This window comes from Chenopodium quinoa, unplaced genomic scaffold (genome assembly GCF_001683475.1).
Source record: "Chenopodium quinoa cultivar QQ74 unplaced genomic scaffold, ASM168347v1, whole genome shotgun sequence".
In the NCBI taxonomy this organism is placed as follows: Eukaryota; Viridiplantae; Streptophyta; class Magnoliopsida; order Caryophyllales; family Amaranthaceae; genus Chenopodium; species Chenopodium quinoa.
Window position 1 is genome coordinate 2,955,288 of NW_018745080.1, and position 23,955 is coordinate 2,979,242.

General features: G+C 34.5%; 2 protein-coding genes across 3 annotated transcripts in view; one reads left to right on the top strand and one right to left on the bottom strand.

Moving 5' to 3' along the window:
- The window catches only part of LOC110709810 (protein SABRE-like), a 31,659-nt gene extending 16,121 nt beyond the window's left edge, over positions 1–15,538 (bottom strand). Inside the window, exons 1-9 of one of the 2 annotated variants that reach the window (XM_021888064.1) lie at positions 15,117–15,538; positions 12,227–12,338; positions 11,569–11,847; positions 10,347–10,612; positions 8,272–8,485; positions 6,170–6,340; positions 6,006–6,083; positions 3,270–3,521; positions 559–2,661 (exon numbers count right to left, since the gene is read on the bottom strand). In XM_021888064.1, the coding sequence (XP_021743756.1) occupies positions 559–2,661; positions 3,270–3,521; positions 6,006–6,083; positions 6,170–6,340; positions 8,272–8,485; positions 10,347–10,612; positions 11,569–11,847; positions 12,227–12,338; positions 15,117–15,187 (3,546 nt within the window). In that variant the 5' untranslated portion in view covers positions 15,188–15,538. The remainder of the gene's footprint in view (positions 1–558; positions 2,662–3,269; positions 3,522–6,005; positions 6,084–6,169; positions 6,341–8,271; positions 8,486–10,346; positions 10,613–11,568; positions 11,848–12,226; positions 12,339–15,116) is intronic. The other variant, XM_021888065.1, reaches the window with a different exon arrangement.
- Positions 15,539–17,453: 1,915 nt separating this feature from the next.
- LOC110709811 (neuroguidin-like) lies at positions 17,454–22,363 on the top strand. The gene is made up of 9 exons (XM_021888066.1): positions 17,454–17,558; positions 17,782–17,863; positions 18,036–18,123; positions 18,540–18,719; positions 18,811–18,996; positions 19,101–19,271; positions 19,360–19,517; positions 19,634–19,763; positions 21,951–22,363. Exons 2-9 carry the CDS (start codon positions 17,805–17,807, stop codon positions 21,960–21,962), a joined length of 984 nt encoding a protein of 327 aa, XP_021743758.1. The 5' UTR covers positions 17,454–17,558; positions 17,782–17,804; the 3' UTR covers positions 21,963–22,363.
- The last annotated feature ends 1,592 nt before the right edge of the window (positions 22,364–23,955 follow it).

Genomic DNA, 23,955 nt, shown 5'->3' on the forward strand with positions numbered 1-23,955 from the left:
AAGTGAGACTGTGAGAGGTGTAGCACTTTTAAGCTAGACTCCATAAAGGCCTATGATAAAGCAAGCTACAGCTCTTTCAGAGATTGACACATGACAAAAAGCTTTTGGGCTTAAATATAGTTAGTTGAGCTGTAGCTGTCTTTCTACATCTTGTTAGTCTGCAGACGGACAACATTAAAATTGGCTCAAGACCTGAAGAAGAAAGGGGACCTTTTCTCTCCTTCTCATTTCACTTTAGAGGTTCATGTGTTAAGTTATTAATCCTCTAGACAGAGAAAGAAAGTCTATTAATGATTCTTGTCAAAAAATGAGGTCATCGACTCACATGCAACTTGATGACCAATTTTCCCCCTTACATGCTAGAGAACATCCATACGCTATTCTTTTCATTGCCTGTATTGATTTTAAACATTACAGTATGCAAGTATTCTCCCTTCTTCCCACCCCCTAAACCTGAACAGCTGGCTGACAAAATATTCTTGAATAATAAGCAAAAAGTAATAGGCTAAGAGAATAGATCTTGTCAGAAGGCAATTTTTATATTGTTAGAATTGTTACCTGCTGTGCTAGTACCAAGCAACCTTCACATTTACCAGAAGTTGCTGCAAAGATAGGAAACGTATAATTTCTAATCTGAACAACAAGAGTGCCAGTCCGTAAGAACAAATTGCTTCCATATAGTCTGGAAAATGGTATATCCTTCTCTTTCGCAACAGGATCAAGTTTCTTGACAACTTCTATCATTCCGGCTTCACCGCCTTCAATTTTTACCAAGGAAAGATCCAAGTCTGTAGCAGTAATGGAAAGAAGAGAAGTTCTAGACCTGCTGGGCTTAAAACCTGCTTGAAAGCCTTCCCTACAGGCTCCAGATCCCTCAGAGGCCACAAGTTTTTGACATGCCTTGTAATATGATTGGAATGACTGCTTATAAATTTCTTCCTCTAACTTGTGTATAGCACAAGGATCTTGCAAATCTAAATCAGCTCCATTGTAGTTTAACTTTTTAACTGAAGCGGAATCACTAGTATCAGCAGCAGAAGTGCAATGCTCACCACCAGAGACAAGGTCTTCTAAAAAATTTAATCGAACGGCTAATTCGCGGGCCTCATTCTTCAGGAGCTGGTAATGCTCATCAAGCCAGCCCTGCATTGGCTCCTCTTCAATATCAGCTGTCAACTTGTGGATGCAAAATTTGACACTTCCAAATTTTGAAGAACCGGATTTTTTGGGTTTAGAACTCTCTTTCTTAAACGGAAAAATGAGTTTCTTTTTTGCAGCCATTATAAGCTTCAACGCCCGCAACTGATCCTCAACAGAATCATCAATGGCACGTAACTCCAACCTATATGGCAAACAAATGTGTACATCAAGGCCTTGAATCACCCAGTCCCAAGTGGTGATTAGGGTTGCATCAGGGCCATTTGAAGTCTTTGGAATGCGAGAAATCTGCATCCGACTACTTCTGAAGATTCTACAATCATTAAAACTGAGCATTAGCCCCTCAAGGAGCACTCCAATGCGAGCATTCTCAGAAAATATTGACTGAACTTTAACCATTGCTTCAACACCATCTCCGGCCTCAGCTGATATACTGAGCATTTCAACATCAACAGCAAAGACAGATTCCTTTTTCTTATGTTGTTTGTCTTCATTCCCAGATTCTGTAAGAACTTCCTTCCCTTGTTCAGGTTGGGTCATATTAGGGGGGCCTTCTGAGTCATCGTCAGCGGCTTCTTTAAGTTTTTGGTTATGTACTAGTAATTTCAAGTGTAACATAAGCTCAAAAAGTGATATATGCACATCTGGCTCCCATCGAACTGCAATGTCAGTAGCACTGAAAAGAGAACAAACAGCTATCTCTTTAAGACCCCCAGTACGACGTACAAATTTTGCATTTTGCATATCAAGCAATAATACTTTTGACCCGAGAATACGATCATCTGGATGCTCCTGGTAGATTGACCTAGCTCTTTCAAGTTCCATCTGAGCAGACTGTTTGTCCTTGTTCAAACACACACTCAGATGTAAGATCTCAAGTGATACAGAGTACTTTAACTTCTTGCATTTGTCTGAAACTGTGGAAAAAATATTTGCAGTTCTTTTGGTACCATCATCTGAAACAGTTACCACAAACCGACCTCCTTGTGATCCATAATTTGCACGCTTTGGATCTTCAATAATTGTGTTTTCCAAGCCAACATTAGCACAAAAATTTACAGAACACCGTTCCAGAGTAAGCATCAAAAGTCGGGTCCCTTTTCCCGATGATTTTGATGAATGTTTTCCCCGAACTTGATTTTTCTTTCCAGCACCTGATAATTTTTTGAAAAGAGCTGACAAGGACAGAGCAGTTACTATAAGTGATTCCACCCGTCTCATGGTGAAGTAAATACCCATACCAGTCACATCAACAGTAAGAGCTGATATAGTCTTAGGACTGCCTTCTGGAAGCTTATCGACATCCTTTTTGCCCCAGTCTAGACTAACTTTTGCAACATGCAGTAAACATCCTGAATTAGTTTCAACACCAAATAGACACTCCTTCAAGCATTCTTGATACTCATCAGCCAAATGCAAATTTAATTCGCCAAATTCCGCATGTATTGCTGTACCCTTGCTAGAAATATTATTCGCAAACACATGTGAAGATTGCGAGCAACCCTATCACAACCAAAATATAGATATAAGTTAGTTTAACCAATTCAATATTTTAGGGACAGAAGCTTGACAAATTAACAAATTAAATAAATAAAGAAAAATACTCAATGCAAGTGGAAATGGTGGTTTCTGTAAAATCAACACTACTATGACCTAGCAGTACAGATGAACCATCACACTTGCTGGAAAATAGCTTCTTACCCAAAAGAAAAAGGGTAGGGGGTGGGGGTGGGTGGGGGGGGGGGGGAGGGGGGGAAACAAGTAAATTGTTAACCTCTGACCAGTCCAAACAATACACTGGGAGGAAGAAAAACACAGTAGAAGTTTTGGATGAAAGACCTGGGTTAAAAATACTTGCATAAGGTTATGTTCATACAGGCTAATTTTTTTTCCTCGGAAATCTAAGAACATCTAAAGAAAGGATAAACAATCTTTGGACATTGCAACAGAGGACATGCATAACTTAACAAAAGATCCAACATCTAGTCTCCCCTTCCATCAGATAACTAAAAGCAATTGATTGAATAAGAAGAGACAGAACAATTACTTTTTACATAGAACAGACAACATCCTTATGTAAACAGAGAAGACGCATATCAGCTGCTACTTACATGGTACAGAGGTAAACCACTCATATTATAAAGGACGACGGTCATCTCGGGAGCTGAAACTGTACAAGTCCACATAATAGCCTTGGATTCGTTGGACTTTGGTTTATCAACTGACACACCTTCTTCTTTAAGCACCATCTTTTTCTTCTTGGCAAAGTGCAGGCGGATCCATGGTTCCAATCGACTCAAGATCATGTTGCACTGAGTACCCCCTAACTTTACATCAATCTCAGCCCTGACAGATGAAGCTGACTGAAAATCCAAAGATATTGTTTAAGACAAGAGCACAACAATATGAGGCATAAGGCATTATATTAAGCTTCCCATAACATAAAGGCAGCACAATAAATTTTTTAAAAAAATGACCTGAAATCGTCACAATAAAGCTATCTAAAAAGAACACACAGAAGACGGTTATAATTATCACTCTTTGATCTTTTATGTTTGATTAGTAAGTAAGAATATTTTTTAAAGTAAATTCAAAGAAATAAATATTTAGCCTGGTAATGAGTAATAGACTATTAGACTCTACAAGATACGCTAGGCATAATTATCTGGGACCTAAAGGGTTCAAAGTTGTAAAGAATATTTTTTTGCTTTGTTCCCTAGTGGACTCAAGTAGTGCTCAACTGTTATAAAGTTCTCTAGCTTCAGATATCGCGTACAATTCTTTGTTACAACAACTTTTTGTCAAGACAATGATTTTCAGAAAGAGACCAGCATGTTTTAACCAGTCTTAGTACCATCTTTTCCCAATGTGCAAAGAATCATATTTTGCTCAGATATATTCCTCCAGTAAAGGCTCCTTTTTGAACTCCATTTATACATGATTGAATACCAAGCAAAATCAGGTGTTGCCTTCCTGAACAAGATATATCTTTTCCACATCAGCTTTTAAAAGCTTAGAAAAAACATCACCCGTAGAAATTATCCACATGTGATTCACTGTTTGGGAATCAAGAATAGGAGCTTTAAAAACAAATATTTTGAGATATTACACCCACTATTCTCACTAAGGACTGGCCAATGCACATTCAAATCTCCATCCAGGATAATTCCCTTTAGATATGCAAATGGCCATAAACCCCCAGGTATATTACATGATATTTAACATCTAGATAAGTTTGAGGTGCTCTACTTCACTTCAATATTGAGATCATGTGAGAACCTAAGGCTAAATTGAGAACAAGGAACCAATCTGGGGCCCTGGATCATCCTAATCAGACGGACAAGGTGTAACCTGTGTTATTAATGGCATTTTCGTAATTTTGCAACTTTAAAAACTGACAATTGATTTTGAAACAATTTCATTTACTTTTTGACTATTTTCATTTATTTTTAATAGATTTTCCATTTACTTATAAATATAAAACTGGAAACCAGTTTATAAAGTTACAAAATTACAAAAATGTCATTAATGACACGGGAAACATGTGGGTTGTTCGATTAAGATAATCCAAGGGCCTGGAATAGTTCTTTGTTCTCATAATAACCTTATCCTATTTGAAGCACCTACACAGCCACACATACACTGCAAATCATCTTAACAATCCAAAATCCCTTCTCCTTGATAAACTAACCTATTGCCTTATCTTGGATGGAGATTGTGGCCAACTACCATTCTTACCTCCTAAAAGAAGAAAAAAATAAAGGTATGCACATATTTGACCCCCTTCTCTTAAGAAGTTTAATTTTCTCTCCTCGATCAATCAATTTTTAACCTATAACCATACTTGCCTCCTAAATGCAGAACAAAATTATTCCATCCACTTCAAAAAAAACATTCACATATTCTGAGCCTCCTCTCAAACATGAGACCCATAATCTCTTCCATCTTTCCAATCATACCATATGCTTATAACTTATGAGGCAAAACAGGAGGATAAACATAGCAGTGATAAAAACATCATATAATTCTCCATATTCAAAAGCACTGAAATCCAAAAGGACACTAGCATCTAACATACTCATGTAACCATAAGTGCTTTCTCATCAAAATCCTATAGTCAAACGTAAAAGGTTTCAGGTGCAAATTAATTGTTTATTTAGTACTAAGACCCTGTTCATTTCACCTTATTTTTGCAGAAATGAAATTACTTTTACTGAACCAAAAATAAATTTAACTAAGTGAAATAATTTTTACTAAACTTAAATTATTTTTCCTGATTTTCTATTATGTTTTTTCTTTAAAGTTATTGATTTTTACTTAAAATTAATTTAACTGAAATTATTATTTTTGATTCTCTATTATAGTTATTCTTTAAAATTATTGATTTTTATTGAACTGAAATTATTTTAATTGAAGTTATTTTAACTTAATATTATTTTTTATAAGGTGAAGAGAATAGGGCCTACTAAAGAGGCTTTATATTTGAAAGGCACCGAGGGGATAAACAAAGGACAAAAACTGACTGATATTCACAACACAATACACTCTTTTATAGACAAGAAAATCAACAGAGAATAAACATTAACTATCCATCATATATTATATTATAAGAAAATACACACAAATGAAATATATATTTTTTTAAAAATGTTCTCAGTATCTCACCAATTAGCTAAGTTAGGATAATCCGCATGCATCATATGATTTCTTCTCTTGCATGTAGAATACTAGACAAGCATATGGGATTGAGTGATATAAAACCAGGGGAAAAGGTTATAGGCATCTTGGTTTGACAAGGAAAACAACCATTAAACTATGTAAGAGCTATACCATTCTGTCAAAATTACCTGTAGGGGAATATACACAGAAGAACCAATATTAACCCGCAGTATTTCCAATATAGATGTACCACTATCTCTCAAAAGCTGAAGTGACCAAGAAACAAATGATTAGTACATACCAACTAATATTAATACCAATTAATCATGAACCTTAACACAATATATCATACATGAATTTCACTGAAATCTAGTTGAATGTCGAGGCGTGTACACTCCCCACCATCTTCAACAGACCTTGATTTGACACTTTTCATTTGGATACCTTTAATATGATTCTCCACTGAAAGACCTTGTCCTTGATGCTCAAATCTCACACCCAATTTAGGCAGATTGAAGGATACCTGAAAAGTAGCACATTCTCAACAAAATGAATTCAAGTTCAAATAGTCAGTAAAACATAATAATGGAAAAGGAAATAGTGAGTAGATATATGATGAATACTATTCAAAAGATAAGAAAAGAATTAAAAAAATAAAAAATAATAGAAGAAGAAGAAAAGGAGTTGTTACATCTAATTCAAAGAATGACATGGGTTGACTTTTTAAGTAACATAAAAGAGAGGATCTACAGGGCATATGTACTTCTGAAAGTATAAATGTTGGCCACACCGATCGAAATAAGTAAAGATAAAAAATTATCAGAACTTAAGCTCCAAAAGCATAAAGGACCACTAATAATACAATAATTCAATATACAAGAAAACCATGTGCTAAAAGGTTACTATAAACTGGCATTGCAAGCCTATAGCCTAGAATCCTGACCTGATAATTACTGTACACTCAGTGAAATATAATAATTCATACTAATATTAGCAGCTTGGGGGTGGAGGGTGGAGCTAAATTATCCACTACGGTGTGATCCTCCACCAACCCACTTGTCTTCATTGGCCTCTATAACATTATCTACCTTCTTTTTGCAACTAAGAGAAAAATATAAATGATGCCATTAAAAGACAGTCATTTACTAGTTAAGGGGAACAAGCTTGTGTCATAACTACCCCAAGCCTCACTCAGCTAGATCATAGTATTCCCTTTGTCGTCATTGTTGTTGTTGCTGATGACAAATATTTTTCAGCCAGTGGTGCATTAGCTATTTCATCTTTTCTTTATTTGAAATTACATATGTAGCCTTGCCAAAATTTACAAATGTCAACCATGTAGGCTATCTGAAATATCATAATAGCAGGCAGCATATTTACAAGAATAATCAAATTAATCTAGCAGATATCATCTTTCAATAAAAATCCATCTCACTTGAAAGAGCTCTACAAGTCTGACAAAGAATTTTATTACAAAATATTTATTTAAAAAAAATACTATGAAGGCAAGGGGAAGGAAAAAAAATATGGACAGCTATGATCTTTGAGATCCACAGATATATTTATTCCTGCAACTAAATAAAAAATCAGCAACCATTTCAAGAGTTGGAGGACGCATAGTAACAACAGCTACCACTGAGTCAATTACTCAAATATCAATCACCCATTCACCTATGCATAATGCGAAGTATAGAGATATGGAGCAAATAAGGTAGCCCAAAAAAGGAAACGGGAAAACATGGAAAAATGAAAGCTTTCAATAAAACTATCGATTTTTATTTTTATATTTTTTTGGAAAAAATAAATAAATAAATAAAATAAATAAATAAATTGATTAAAAAAAAATCTGCTATCAATTTTGAAACTAAATTTTTAATTTTGATTGTCTTATGACACGCTTGCTATTAAAAATATGCTTAACAATAGATACAAAGTCAAAAGGCTCCATGTAAATAGGGAGTTTCTCCAACTCTCTATAGTTTGACTGCTTTGACATATTTTTTCTTGGCACAGAATTTAGACGGGTTTCAACATGTTCCAGCTTCTGAAAACATTTCAAAACAGAAACATCAGCCTAGATGCAAAGTCAAAAGGCTCCACGTAAATAGGGAGTTTCTCCAACTCTATAGTTTGAAAAAAAATTCTTGCCAAAGAATTTGGGCGGGTTTCAACATATTTCAGCTTCGGAAACAGTTCAAAACAGAAACATCCACCTAGAGAGTGTTCCGTGCAATGTAGTATACATGTAATGAGTCCTAGACTCTTATTTACTAAATTTTCAATGGAACTTGACCTTTAAAACCAGCTTGCAATATCCAATGACTGATCAGTTTAAACAGTCAGCAGTCAAAAAAAAAAAAAAGAAAGAAACACCAAAAACAATGAAAAAAAATTATACAGTCCATAAATAAATTTTTAAAAAGTAGTTGCACATCATCTATGGCAAAACCTCACCTTTTCAGGAAACAAAGTTGAGAGTTTGCTCATTGATGACAGTGCTTCTTTCTGGGGTGGGCTCTTAACAGCCCTGTTATCACTAATTGATTCAGTGGTTGGGTCGGAAGTGACAGCAGAAGAAGTTTTACGTTTCTGAAGCAGTTCCTCGTTTAGATTCATTACTATTTCACCACATGAAACATCCACATCCTTGACAACTATCCCAAATTCTCTGTTGCACAAACATCAACAACCCCAAATAAATCTTCCAGGAACAAAATTGCAAAAAAAAAGCAAAAATAGCTACAGATATATCTTACATGATAGCTATAGAAAAATCAAGATCCAAGAAGGATCACCTACGAATATAAGGACAGAAAACATTCTTCATATGTGAGAATGCTAAGCTACCTACATGATCAACACTTTAATCTCAAGAAAAGACGAGTAGGGATTGCCAATTGCACAAAGTCTGGCTCACCCACAACCCACCTCTGGCAGAGTGGCAGAAACCAATTCAAGCCCACATTCATCAGCCAGGAATAACACAGTAAACCCTAGCTAGTTCATCAAGTTGTGAAGTCAAACTCAGCTAAAGGGGTTGTAAACTGGACGTCTGGACCACATCAAAACAGCCTGGGTCAAATAGGTCATACAGGTAAGGAAAATAGGATTCATCTACCAATCAAGTATGCTCTGTGTGCATTGTTACAGCAAGTCAGATGTGATGGATTCCTCATAATCCTCTGCAATGCCCCGAAACAACTAGACATGCTGGGAGATATATAAGCATAAGATCTTACTACATTAACAATTGGCTTAGTATTAAAAGGTTCAAGGAGCAATGAGGCACAAAAGGTCCCTGCAGCTCAGGGGCCCTGGGTAGAAGGCAATGGCGTGCACCAAATACGAGATGCGCTTTTTAGTTTAATTCTATTTGCAGTATTTAATTATTCCAGTAAAAGAGCATATATCTGTTAAACTAGAAACTAAAGTAGTTCAAAATATGTGGATAAAAATATACCTTAAAAGAATTAAGAAAAGAGGAGGGGACATGTGACTGCCTCAAACCCTACACTCAATACTATGGGGCACCCCAGCAGAAGTTCATAGGAGAAAAAATTATTAAAAAAAAAAAAAAACAGAAAGAAGACCAAGAACAATCGACACAACTCTAACCAAGAGCAATCACTCATCAATTTCTATCGAAAACATAAAAGACCTTCAACGATACTTCACATCAGGCTTACATAGTCACAACTCCCAACAATGGGATCTCACTATCGATCACACTCATCACAGAAAATCTTGTTTATTGCCAAGAATTTGATTTAATATTCCTTGTAACAACTTGATTTGTTTTCATTTACATCTTCATCAATGCTTTTTCTGTTTAAGACAAGGATATATTTGAGAGAATCACTCAACGTATGTTAACCTTCCATAATTAGTAATGGCATTTTGGATAATAAATCAAACCTCTTCAAGAATATTCAGAAACACAGGGGCAGTTTGAGAGTTTTGTTATACCAAAGAATACCATAGGAAAATTCCATGTATTTAAATTTCATCTCCATTATTCTTTCGTTACTTTTCCTCTCTTTGATTCTTTTCACATCTCCGTCAATTAGATATCAGAAACAGAACTAGGTAGGAACGTTAGTCCCAGTTTTCACCTTTTACAGTAGATGATTGTAGAAGGATATACGGTATAGTAAAAGTAAACAGACAATTGATAGATACTTTGCAAACAATTAAGGAAATTACAAATACATTGAAACAGTAGACAAAACTTTTCTAGGCAGAAGGCAGAAGATAGTTCATTAAATAAATACGAGTCTGAGGAGCGACCAAGCAAGGTTATCCCAATAAAAACAAGAGCAAACGGAAAACATCCACTTCAACCCATCTCTTCATCAGAATAATTTATACACATTGGGGGAAAAAAAACATTAAACAACATCCAGAGCAACTTTCAAATCAGCACAAGCATATACAGGATGCAGCCATAGGGTACAACCGCAAAGAGATGAAATTAACCCAGAATACAAATAGGAAAATGATTAAGCCAGAAAAGTGACAAAGCTACCAACCTGTTGTGACCAAATTCACAAGAAAGAGAGAGCTCCTCACAGTTAAAGGAAGAAAAAGGCTGCTCCACCAATGGAATCGATGATTGACTCGCAACCATATATCCCTCATCAACCTGGCTTAATGTATCATCATTACTGATCCGTGATTCTCCCACTTGAGCAATTATAGGTGAAAGGAGCAATTTAATGAAGAGACTTGGTTTGGTATTGCCATTTTTAGATATATCCACTCTCAGATCCTTAACTTCTAAGGTTAACTTGGGTGTCTGCATGCAATGGCCACCAATTAGGACAAAATCATTCAAGAGTCAGGAATAAAATCAGTCACATGCATGACTATGGAAATAAGGGACGGTAGAACGCGGAACCATTGGGGGTAAAAAAAAAAAAAGTAGTAGTTTCAAAGATTTTTCCATCAGATAAAGGACGGCCAATTGTTAGCTGAAGTACTGCATGTGAACGAAATTTAAACACAACATTCTTCTTAATGATGTTCACAGACATTTTCCTTCAGTTTATGGTTTCAATTATAGCACCTCCCCCTCATAAAGTTGTCATAACTCTAAGAAACCCCTTTTAAGTAGCACTTTGTTATAGAATAACAACGTTAGCACAGATTTAGACCGAAAGAACACATTTCCATAAACAAGTACTCCCTCAATCCCAAAATTAAGCGCCCGTTTCTAATATTTCGCGGAAATTGAGGCAAATGGATAAAAGTGAAATTTTCTCAAAAGGCGTTCATTATTTTGGTACAGCTCATCTTTTTTTTGTTTGTTTCATGTGTGCAAGTACAAGCATTAATGATACATAAGATAAGTTGGTGGGAATCTTAGGGATATAATGGGAAATAAGGGTGTAATGGTCCAAAAGAGTTTTTTATTTATAATAGGCACTTAATTGGGACACCCAATTAGGAAAACAGGCACTTAATTTTGGGACGGAGGAAGTATCTTGTTGCACCCCTCAGTCACATTAATTCAATACACTCCATCAAGGAGACGCATTGGAAGCTATTCAATAAATATTGTTTGCTTCTGAAAACATTGAAACTACACGTATAAAAACTTATAACACGTTACTTCAATGAGATTTAATATCTATAAACAAGATGCCATGTAAGTCAAACAACCATAAAATTTAATGCCAAAAGAAGGCTATCAAAAAAAGATCCTGTAACATCTCATTGATGCTCAGAAAAAACAAAAAATAAAATGGATACCTTTAACGACAAATCTGTCACAGAGACTGAAAGGAATCTGGCAATGTTAGCTATAACCATCCATTTTCCTCTGCCTGCAGAGCGGGGTTTATGGGTCTTAGCCTTCTGTGTACCCTTAGTTGTCCCTTTGTTTGACTTAGTTGTCCTCGTCACAACTTCTAAGTCACATATCAAAACTTGCAGCTTTGGATCCCTTGATAAAAAACCAACCCCAAGTTTGACCAAGGACTGACGTAAACTAAGTCTGATTTCACCAATGGAGACTGATTCAACAGGACCCTGTGAGTTACAGAATTCATAAGAACTTGAAGAAAATATGATTATAGATTTATAGGAACACCGACTGGTAAAGTTAACAATGCTTCCATATATTGCTATGTACTATTCTCTGACAACCCAATCCAGCCTTACCAAATAATTTTTTTAAAAAAAAAAAAAAAAAGAATCAGTATTGGAATACAATTTCAATTCAAAAACTCACTCACTTAGGTGTCCAGAAATACTTCCCATAATAATTATTAACCAAAGTATTGATCAATATACATGCACCGTAAATGCATTCAGCTTCTGACAACAGTCAATAATTAGAAATTTAATCCCTTGATTACCTAATACATTTATACATAAGGAAAAATTAACACAGTAATATGGACAATACCTTTTTAAATTTTACCACCACATCTCTTAAACATTTCCATCCACCAACTCGAAATCCAACAGATGCTCCCACAACACGACTCAAGGCCCAAGCTACCAACCTCGCCACAAATCTAAACAGCACAACCAAAAAAAAAAAGGTTAACATATATTAGTTTCACAAGGAGGAAATTCATGGAAGTTTTGTGTCATTCAAAATCAGCTTCAACAAAGTACATACATAAATAAAATAATTTTTATTTAAAAAAAAAAAAAAAAACAAAAAACAAAAAAACTTGTCTCATTTCCCTAATTAATATTACAACAAATGCAATTTTTTGTGGGCAAACAGTGTCTGCATAAGATAGGAACATGGATAGTTCAGCTTGCAAACCCACTCCTAGATGTGCAACTTCTTATGTGTCGTGGAACCTTAGTTCCTTGATGGTCAACATGGAGTTCCATGGATGTTAGCAAACAATAATATATCCGATCAGAAGAACTTAAAGTTATCATGTCTTCTTTGATCAACCAATATAAACGAAGCAAAAAATTCATGGGATTCCAGCTTTCCGTTATTGTCCATTTACTTCTTTTAATAGTGTCATCTTTAAATAAAAAATCTTAATTTATATTGTCCAAGGGGTTTTGCCGATGACCCTAATGGATGAATGAACTATGAACAAAAGATACCCTCAACGAGGGAACTTACTAAATATGTCTACAACAACAAGATCATAAGTTCTAAAGTACATTGTAAAGCAGAAAATGGAATTGGTGCCATTCCTTCTTCTCAACTATAAGTAAGCTTAATCATATAACTTAATGGTTGGGACAAAGTTCATGACATTGACACTATAAGTTCTCTTTAGTAAGCCCTACTGTTACCTCAAAACCATAGCCTATAGTACTCATTTATTTCGCAATCCACATACTGCTTTACAGATGCAAACATTGGTTTCTCACCTTTTCAGGTTTTAGAAAGCTTCATCTTATAATTAGGAGGCTTGCTGACGTAATGACATAAAAAGTGTATGTGTATATATCCTTTGATAACCTCAAATTTATGTCTTATACTCATTTATTCACAATTTAAAACTGTTCCACTTGTTTTCCAAAAAAAAAAAAAAAAAAAAAAAACTGCTCCACTTGGTTTAGTGTTTGCACCAAATAAAACAGCCAATTGATTTTCAATCTGCACAACAAATTATCAGTCAAGCATTTTGATTCCTCTACATACTCTTCCTTCTCCTTCTCATTACACCCACTCATTTTCGCTTTTTGTTACACCATCAACAACAATGCATGTAAAATTACGTATATTTGTCTTTTCCCAATAAAACTGAAAGGTTTTTGCAAACACATTTTAACGTCTTATCCCCTTACTTCTCAAACTTATAATTTCTACTCACTCTCTCTTACTTTATCCACATATTTCTTAAGCCTAGCCACCTTTTTATTGTCCTTCATACTTTATCCACCTTTTCCTTATACCACTAACCACTCCTAGAAAAAAAGAGTCTTAAGTAAATGGGTACATCAAAAGAAACCGAAGGAAGTATTAAACCCTCTCTCTCACTATCCCAAAGTCTTTCTTCCCTACCTTATAAAAACTACAAGATTACTCTTATGGATAGTGTTATGCCAATTATATCCTTTAAAATGTGTATTTACATATATACCCTCATTAATATGTACAAGTTTTTTTAATAAATAGTGTTTGAACAATTATACCATCTAAAATGTTTATTTATTTATTTGCCCTCATTAAAATTACCTCTTTTTTTTAACTTTTAAGAATAGTGTGGACATTTATACCCCTATTATGCGGCCAATAATTAAATTTGTGATGTAAGGTCAAATCGAAAGAGGTTCTGGATATGGCTAGCTATGGCGCGCACATCGTGCGCGTTAACTGCCCTAGTTTCCTTAAAAACTCACTTAACGTCTAAACCCCAATTGTCACTTCTCTTTATAAGATAATAAACAAAACAAAGCAAATTTCTATATATATCTACAATATATGGATAAAACGTCAAAGAACGGAGGTAGTAATCAAGTTACCATATAAAGTTCACTATAATTTGAAATTCGTTAATTCAACTGCATGCCAAGGTTGAATATAAAGATGTGTTTCATATCCCTAGTTGTGCTGGAGGTTCCAGAACTACTAATTAGAGGTAAAATAATGCAATGTTGAGAATATGACTCAGCCCCAAAATTTGAAACCTTCTGGGGTATATAGAGGGTTTTGGCCCAAGAGAAAATGTCTCCCCTAACATGTGGGTTTCGTAAAATACTCCAAAAACCTTATGTACAAGTATGGCGATCTATGTCACAAGGGAGTATATCTTCTTAGTATTTTTCCAGGTAGATGATAATAAGTACATTGGAGGTGGCATTCTAACCCTCTCAGAGCAACCATATGTACTATCTTCATACGTCATCGATTGTACATTATTGTACATTGAGCTTATGTTGGCTATCTTATTTCTCAGGGGTGTTAAAACCTAACAATTGAAGTTCAATAATTCTCTTGACCTTCTAACTTAGAGCAAAAACACAACCACAAAAAAAGGGAGCAAAAGGAAAGGGCACATATAAACCCATCAGTTAGTTGATCATACGCCTTTTGGAAACAATCTCTCTCTCAATTCATACTATAAAGGCCATTAAGGGTACAGCTGACCACACCTAACACTTAAAAACAGGATTTTTCATATGCAATTGTTATAATTGTTCAACAATTTATTCAAATTACATACAAATACTAAACAAAAACACAAGAAACAGTCGAATTTCAGCTCAAATGCAGCAGCTAAACCGTAAGAAAAGCACCCAGAAAACAAAAACCAACCAAAATTCAACATCAAATGATCACTAGAAATTAAAGAGATGGGAAGTTAACTTACATAAAAATAACCCATAAAATAATGGAAACGAACAAAAATCTGAACAAAAACTTCGCCGGAGAAGTAGCCATTGCCGACGGTAAGGGTGAAAAACCCAAGAAACCCAAATCAAATCAAACAAAACCCATTTGAATTTTAAAGTGATCAAGAAAAAAGGAAGAACAATCAAAAGAGAAAAATTGCAAAAGGGGTTGGATCAATTGCATAATTAATGATAAAATTGAGGAAGAATGTCCAAAATTAAGATGAAAAATTTGTACGAAGCACGAAGATCGAAGGGGTTAGTTATTGTTAAAGAAGGGAGAAGACGAAGAAAAGGAAGAGGGGTCTTAATTATGTCATTCTGATCCGTGATGTGCTCTCTGATGAGAGAGAAATTGATGAGAGAGAAAGAGAGAAGAAGGTGATGAAATAATGTAAAATTAAAAATATTTTCTTGTATTAATTATTTATTTATTTGTTTATATTTATGGGGTTTTATTACATTTTTAATTTGATTATTAGTGTGTTTTAACTTTCTCTTTTAGGTTCTTTTTGGGAAGACTTGGAATTTTATATGGGGTGGTGTAGGAGGACGTGCTTGATCCTTGATGTGTCCCTATTGAGAAGTAAATTCTCGAAAGTGACCTTGTGAGTGTTGTTTTCATATTTCGATGTAAGATTTATATTATACACTCGGGTTTTAGGGAATATTATGATTTAACGATGGCTAGTAACGGAGTCATGAGTTTTTGAAGTACACTCTAATGGATTGTTTGCTCTCCATTGAAATATTTTATGTGCGCGTGTTAAGGGTAAAGTGTTGATAGCTTTGCCAGCGAGACCTAACAAATAAAAATTTAGGAAATGTCTTTTGGTGTTTAAAGAGCCACAAGGGTGGAGATGAGAATTGATCACAGGATCTCGTGAAATTGAAGGGAAACTCTAACCACTTAAGCTATCCCTCGCTCTCAAAATTTATGAAATGTAGTTTATCGTCGCGTTAAATTCAAGGATGATTTAAAAATATAGACAGTGGTTGATAACCATGGTAGGGATATCAATGGGGCCAATGAATTAGGAGACAACCCCATTTTGATGGGGATAGGTCCAAGTTTGGCGGAGACGAGACGAAGAGGGGAATAAATTTTGTAGTCACCGTAGTGACGGGTCCAAGTTTGACAGAGATAGGACAAGGATGGCGATAAATTTTATAGTCACCATGGGATGGGAGGGATGTATTTCAAGTTGTACCCACCCCTACCCTACACGCACCACCCCATACCTGCCTCATACCCATCCCGCCCCGCAATGGCGGAATAATGATGTTTTATCTATGCTTTACTTTTACATTATATTTATGACATAATAATTTAATATATATTGTAATGATGTATTAATGTCTCTTTTTATAATTGAATAACTAAACCTTTTACTTATGCATTTTTTTTGGCTTTATAATTTTTTTACCCTTTTTATAAATTGTCGTTTCACACACAAGCGAACATATATACAACTATTTATAAATTAGGTTAGTTAATTGATTATTTATACGTGTATAATACTTTTCAATCCAATCTAAAAATCTGTTATAATTTACAAAATACAACTAACATTTAAATTTTGGAGATAATCATAATTTGTGTGACTCATATCATTTAACTTCTGAGAACCAAAATTTTGAAAATTCTTTTCCTTCTCCTAATAGTTGTGTAAAAAAAAGTTGAACACCAAAAGTGAAAACATATTTGGCAAGATTTTAATTACCAAAAATTAAAATCATGACCATGTCTTGTCTAGCCAATCAAGATATTTTTTTAATCTTTTTAACAGTAATCAAGTCTGAATACCACTATTGTCCTACTATATTATTGGTTGTTCTACTTTATTTGGATGTGCTCTAATGCATGTCAAAAAACAAGCTATACAATAGTTTTGTAGTTGCATACACAAGCGAATATATGTCCAACTATTCGTAAATTTGGCTAAGTCAATATATATATTTTTTAATGTATTTAAACATTTCGATCTTTTACAAAGCAAACTAAAAATAATACTTGGTAAGAAAGTGTATTTATCTAAATTTGATCATGTCCGACCCAACTCGAAATTGCACTGGATGGGCAAAAAATATGGGGTTCAAGTCCAGACTTAGACTGACTCAATCTTTATAGTTACTTTCTATAATTTTTTATCCATCCGAAAATGACCCAAAAAATCTGCTGTATTTGCCCCAAAATAATAGGTTCAGGCACAAAATTTTCGGCCCCCAAACTTAGTTCCGGCCCGACCCAGCCCGAGTCACATAAAACCTTTTTTCAAACCCGATCCGGCCCGAAACCAGGTGTACAGTCTTAGGGCTCTTACGTTTATTTTTCTTTTTTTTCGCCGGTGCTCCATCTCTCTTGAAATCCGTTGAAGCGGCTTGTAAGCTTTCTCTCCTCCATTGAAGCAGCTTCTGAGGTAAGACATACTTATATATTCATCCAATATCAATTTCACAATCTAGGGTTTAGTTCCACACTTTCGTTAGTTTAACTCAGTACTCTCAATTTAGGGTTCTTCTAAGTCGAATTAATTAATTATTAATTATAATTACTGAAAGATTATGACGAACAATTTCATTGCTAGAATTCTTCTATTTAACGTGATTTTTGGTCATTAAGTGGGTGTTAATGTGTTGCAGGGTTTTGTTTATATAACTTTTCAATGGTAGGACATAACCATGAAAATGGAGTTTTTCTCCCTGAGCCCAGCAAAATACGCAAGTAAGTCAATATACTTTAAACCACTTGAATTTTCATGAATTTTTCTTTATTTTTAATCTGTATGAATATCTAATACAAGAACTAAATAATGAAATTTGCATATTGTTATTAAATAACCTGTGATTTCGGATTGTGACAATGCGATTTTATGCCTTTTGCTTGAATTTGCTAGAGAAGTGCCTCAATTGGTTGCTGTATTGAAAGAGATGAAGGAAGGTTTAGAAGTAGTTACTAGCAAAGTTCAAGCTTTGACAGCCAAGGTGAGTTCTTTTTGCATAATTTATTTTTTATATCGTGCACGATTCTATGCAAACCAGGTTGAAGGCGGTAAGATAGCCTAATTTAATTTATTTCTTAGTTGGTTTAAGTACCAAGTATATGTTTTGAGCTGTTTGAATTGCTCAACACATTGCAATTTTCTTGTAGAAAAGTGTAATTTTCTTCAATAGTAGCCAAATTTTGCCAATCGTGTATTGTGTGTTTGCCTGTTTGGAAGTAAAAGTGTAAAAAGCATTTGCCGTTAGTTTTTAATTTTTATGGATTAGATGTGGTTTTTAGTAGGAGGTGACATTATTTGCTCTCTTTGGTTGTACAAAATTTACCTGAAATGCCTTTTCCCAATCTTCGTACAAGGTGTCAAGGTTATTGTCTTTAATGTCTGGTTTCAATGTTTTAGGTAAAGGCAAAACAATTTCCTACTGCAGATGGGGTAAGCTATCTTGAGGCAAAGCATCTGCTGCTTGTAAATTATTGTCAGTCACTTGTCTATTATCTTCTGCGCAAGGCAAAGGGATTGTCAATAGAGGGGCATCCTGTTGTCCGAAGTCTCGTAGAGATACGATTATTCCTGGAGAAGGTATGTGCACCTATTTATTTCCTTCCAGTCTTAAGAATTAAGAGATGCCCCTGGAGCAATTTGTGATTTGTTTTTTGGGATTTTTTCACAGATACGTCCTATAGACAAAAAATGTGGATATCGATTTGACAGGCTAATAACATCTGCCTCAACCGATGGTGTGAAAGCAGATGTGACTGAACATGTTGGAGGTTCCACTCAAAAGTCTGAGGATTTGTTAAAATGCCGTCCTAATCCAGACATGCTTGTCAGCAAAATTCCAGAGATGGATACTGATGTAAGTAAATATTGCCAGTTTACCACGATGCCACCAGCAAATAGCATACACATATTAACTCTGTGAAAATAGAAGGAAAAGATAATTTACACCTGAACTTTCAGGATCATGGTGGTATTTACCGGCCTCCCAAAATTGCTCCTGTTACCATGGAAGACAAGAAGTCTAAGCAGGAGAAAGATGCTGAGAGAAAAACGAAGAACACTCTACGAAGAGTTAGACAAAGCGAATATGTTAGAAGTTTGGTGGATGATCTAGAGGGGAGACCTGAAGAGGTCAGTTTTTCCACTGATTACTTGATGTGATTTATTGGTGTATATTGGGTACTTTTTATGCTTATTGTTTTCTGTTAATCAACCACAGGTGAAAGATTCAATCGGAGCTGGATCTGAAAGTAGAGAACTTTCTAAATTCGCAGAGAAGTGGCAGAAACGTGAAGAGCAAGAAGAGGAGATTTTTAATCGTGCTCCCATTACAAAGGCAGAGAAAAAGAAAACAAAACAATTGATGAGATCCAATGGGTATCTATTATTCTATTAAAATTTTAAACTTATGTTGATTTATCGCTTCAATGATATCACAGCATATAACTTGTGCTGTTAATCCTGTTATTGAATTTGTTTTCTTTGATTTGTAGGTTACAAGGTTTGACTGATGATTTCTTTGATGAAATTAAAGGCTTAGAATTTGGAGATGATGGTGATGAGCAAAATACAACAGGTTTTGGTAGTGTTAGAAGCATGGGAAGAAAACATAAAAGGCAGAGGGTATGCATTAGTTACTGTGTATAATATATATCTAGCTTAGTTCCTTTTATTGATACATAAAAATTCTTAGCACTTCTAATTGCAGCTGAAATGTGGCTAGGCCTTTATGTGCTTGATACCTTCACGGCTTCACCTTACATAATATCTAAATTGGCTGATGAGGGAAGATATAGCTATTAGAAACATAAAATTGCAAAGTTGTTTGTTTAACAGAACAGTAGGGGTACAACCTCATGGATAAATCAATCAATGTCCATAATTTACATTAACTCACTTGGTGTGAAACTGCTTCTAGTGAACCAACAATTTTAGGCACTTCATAGGAAATGCAACTTCTTGAGAAAGCAATTTTCAGGAAGACATCCTTTTAAATTACCTCTAAAAGAATGGCAATTTCTTTCAAAAAAAAAAAAAGAAAAGATAGTGCACTTCTTTACATTTGAACACAAACTGTTTCCCTGGGTACAAATTGACACAAAATTAGCTATTGAGAATGCTTTTAGAATATCAGCTTGATTTTTTCAAACTCTCATAAAGTCATAGATATTATCTTCTCTTTGGAGGCACATTCTTTGTATTTGTTGATATATATGATGTATACATATTTATGGTGCCCGCTTCATATTTGAGGCTGTAATGATATTATTATAAGTTGCAAGTAGCCATCAATATCTGAGTGTGGAAATTACTAGTTTGCAAAACACAGCAAACACCAGCATTGCAGCTATCAATACTAGATTTTCTTCTTCTCTGCTAATGCATTCTACTAACATCAGAGGAAAGCAGAAACAAATACCTGTAGATGGGGAATTAAGTGATTCTAGAGAATACTGCAAAAGTATGGGATCTTGTGAGACTATGACCCTCCAAGCAACCGACTTTCCACTTCGCTAGGATTCATTGAACAATTGAAGCATTTAAATTTGGCCTTATACCTAAATGGCTGGTTATATAGACTTGCTTTGTAGTAGGACAAAGTTAAAACTGATGATGTGGCTATTCTTCTTGTTCAGAAATAAGGCAAGTATCATCTATTTGAACTCCCCTTCTCATCAGACTAAGGCCCTGCTCTCTACACCTTAGTTTTATTGATTTTTTGTTATATTTCTTCTTTAAAGTTACTAAATTATTCTTATTGAATTGAAATTATCTTTATTGAACTGAAATTATTTTTACTAAACTAAACCTATTTTTACTAAACTGGAAGTGAAATTATTTTTACTAAATTGAAATTATTTTTTTTAAGGTGAAGAGAGCAGGGGCACAGGGCCTTACTTTGATTGTCAGAATGTCATGCAAACTTTTCCATAAGAATATCTTTCATGTTGCAAGATATGTTAGACTCCATATGCATTTTATCATTTCCACACTTGCTAAATGATCTTTCTGTATGGAAAGTGTACCCTTTTTTTTTTTACTCTGAATTGTCCATCCAGATTCTGATAAAGTTATCTTTGGGTTCTTCTGGAAGTTCCACACAAAAATTTGCAATTGCATCCTGCTTTTCAAACAACTTTCTCGGTAATGTAGAATTAGACCCTCCACCTGTGTGTCTGCAACTTCATATAATATATTGTCCTTCGAAACTAAAATATGCTCATTGACCCTGTCAACTGTAGAGGTTAAATGTTTTTTTCCTCCCGAACTTAGTCTTCATTCATATCTTTGTAATTACAATGGAACAACAACAACGACAACGACAAAGCCTCATTAATGTATTTGCTATAAAGCAAATTAGCTAATACAGTCAGTGTAAGTTGTGTTTTTTTTTTTGTTTTTTTTTTTTGGGGGGGGGGGGTGGGGGGGAAGGGTGGTTGTTAGAGTATGAAAAAGTAAGGTGAAGGAGAGCGGAGATATAGTTGTTTCTTGAACTGATGCATGTTGGCAACTTTTGCACAATGGTCATGCTGGTGAATGTAAATTAAAGCTTACAGACCTGTAGTGAACAATCTTGGCATTTTGGAGATTTACGATAGTTTAAAGTGTTGATGTATTTAAAATAATCTTCTATTACATACTATTAAAGGCGAAACCTAGGACATTTGGCAACATATATTATTAAAAGCTGGACTGGTTCTAGTGTGCTTCTATATTACTTGCTCTGGTTATATTGGATACTTTTCTTTGGTAGTATCATGATGAACTCAGATACTTTTCTTTACAGTAACAATTTACCATTCTTTGCAGAGGAAGTATTGACAAGTGACTAATCATGGAGGGTGTAGACTGGTACGACGAGGAAATCTTTCTGAATGTTGTTGTCTTACTGCTGTCAAAGTAATGTTAGTGCTGATTTGTTGTGCTCGTAAAGTTTGCGAGCTACACTAATGAAGGAAAGCTTCGAAATTGTACTTTTACACTCGTCAGTGGTGAAGCTGCTAGGAAATGCGTATGTTCAGCAGAGAAACATATTATATAGTCTAGGACTCTAGGGAAAATTTTGGACACTTCTATGTTTATTTTGCGCCAATATGGCCTTACGTTGTTAAGCTATTTTAGTCTTCTGTTGGTGTAAAATACAATATGTAATCTAGTATAACTTTGATGAATAAATTCTTACTTTACAAATCTTCTTTTCAGTAAATTGAAGTTCAACTCAAGTACTGTAGACTTTACAACTACGTAGTACAAATACAAGACTAACAAGAGTAATTAATATGTAGTATTAAGTCATGTGCGGTGTAGTGTTGAAACTGAACTACTGAAGACTGAACTTTACTCATTTACTTCGCACTAGTAAGTCGTGATTGTAGTTTTTTTAAAGTATAATTTTGAATTTGTGATTCGAGATACTCTTTTTGTTATTTTTTGGTACCCTATTATTAACTTTCGTAACATATCAACTCGAGTTCAGCTTTTTACATGAAATAGTATTAAATTAATCATTTATGTATCAAAAATTTGATAATTGATGCTTGATCCAACAAGAAGTTTAGAAAGAATCTGATTTCTGTTGAATTCTGTTGAAAACTTGCCCCAAAACTATAAGAATTGGAATTTACATGATGAGCTACCATTTGGACTGCCTAATGGCAAATGACCAACACAATTATTTGTCTCCTTTTTCCAAATCTACCTTAAAAAAAATGTTCTCAATTCTTGATACACACAGTAGTAAAGTATATGATTGGTGGGAATGAATTTTCATGCAAATTTGTACAAGTAAAAGAAGTCTTATGTCAATGTTCATCATAACGTTATTTCTCCTAAATATCTACGAAATATTTTTCATTACAATCATTAGTCATTTGAGAGGACCTCCTATTGGATGTTAATGGAGATTTACGTTGAAAACTCAAATTTAAAAATGAGATTGATTATTGTGAACACTGAGATAATACTTTGTTTGCAAATTACATTAAATTCATTTTCATTAGTATTAGTACAATTTATAAAATGCGAGTTCTCCGTTGAAAATTATAAAGACTACAAATCCATGGGTCAATAGACATTTAATTTATTCAATTATTTACTTATCGTGTGAGTGAGTAACTAATAAATTAATAATCTATGGTCTGTGGTCATGTGACCATAGTCCATGTTCCATGGGAGAGTGCATATAACTCGCCTGCTTTAGCTTTGTTTATCTTATTAGCTCTAGTTTTTTGGTTATGTAAAATCAACGCAAGTCATTAATCTTTATAAATTGGCAGTGATCGAGTTACTCAGTAACCCAACTATCTTATCTTTTACCGTACTTAATTTATTATACTACATTTGTTTCAAATTATTGTAACAATTAGACATTTTCCACCCACACTTAAGTCATCGTTGTAAATAATTGAAAAACGGAGGTAGTACTTCCTTAACACTTGGCTCGAGCAAGTGATTTAAATGGAGTATCGAGAAAATATGCTAATACTTGGCTCGACTCATTAACATCGAGTCCTACAAATCAATTTTTATATCCGAAATCAAATTTAAAATTTTATATGCCTCGGGTTCAGGTCAAATCAATTTAATGAGTTCTTGTCGGTCATAATAACGATTAAAAAGCTCGCACCATGCACGAATCTGTTACACAAATTGGACCAAACCTACATTTCTAAAACAGCGGCATGTTTTCCCACCAATAACACGTATTGGCGAGCAAGTTGACGCCTACAATCCCATATTCTGGCTTGATAGTTGATACACTCGTTGATTAAGACAAGTATCTTGAAAAATCTCCAACCAAATAGTACAAAATTCG

What these genes read in the sequence shown, in the direction of transcription:
- LOC110709811 (XM_021888066.1), top strand. Translation starts at nt 17,805, where the DNA reads ATGGTAGGACATAACCATGAAAATGGAGTTTTTCTCCCTGAGCCCAGC. An exon ending in TTCCAGAGATGGATACTGAT is followed by an intron (nt 18,997 to 19,100) that starts GTAAGTAAATAT and finishes CTGAACTTTCAG; the next exon opens with GATCATGGTGGTATTTACCG. An exon ending in TAGAGGGGAGACCTGAAGAG is followed by an intron (nt 19,272 to 19,359) that starts GTCAGTTTTTCC and finishes AATCAACCACAG; the next exon opens with GTGAAAGATTCAATCGGAGC.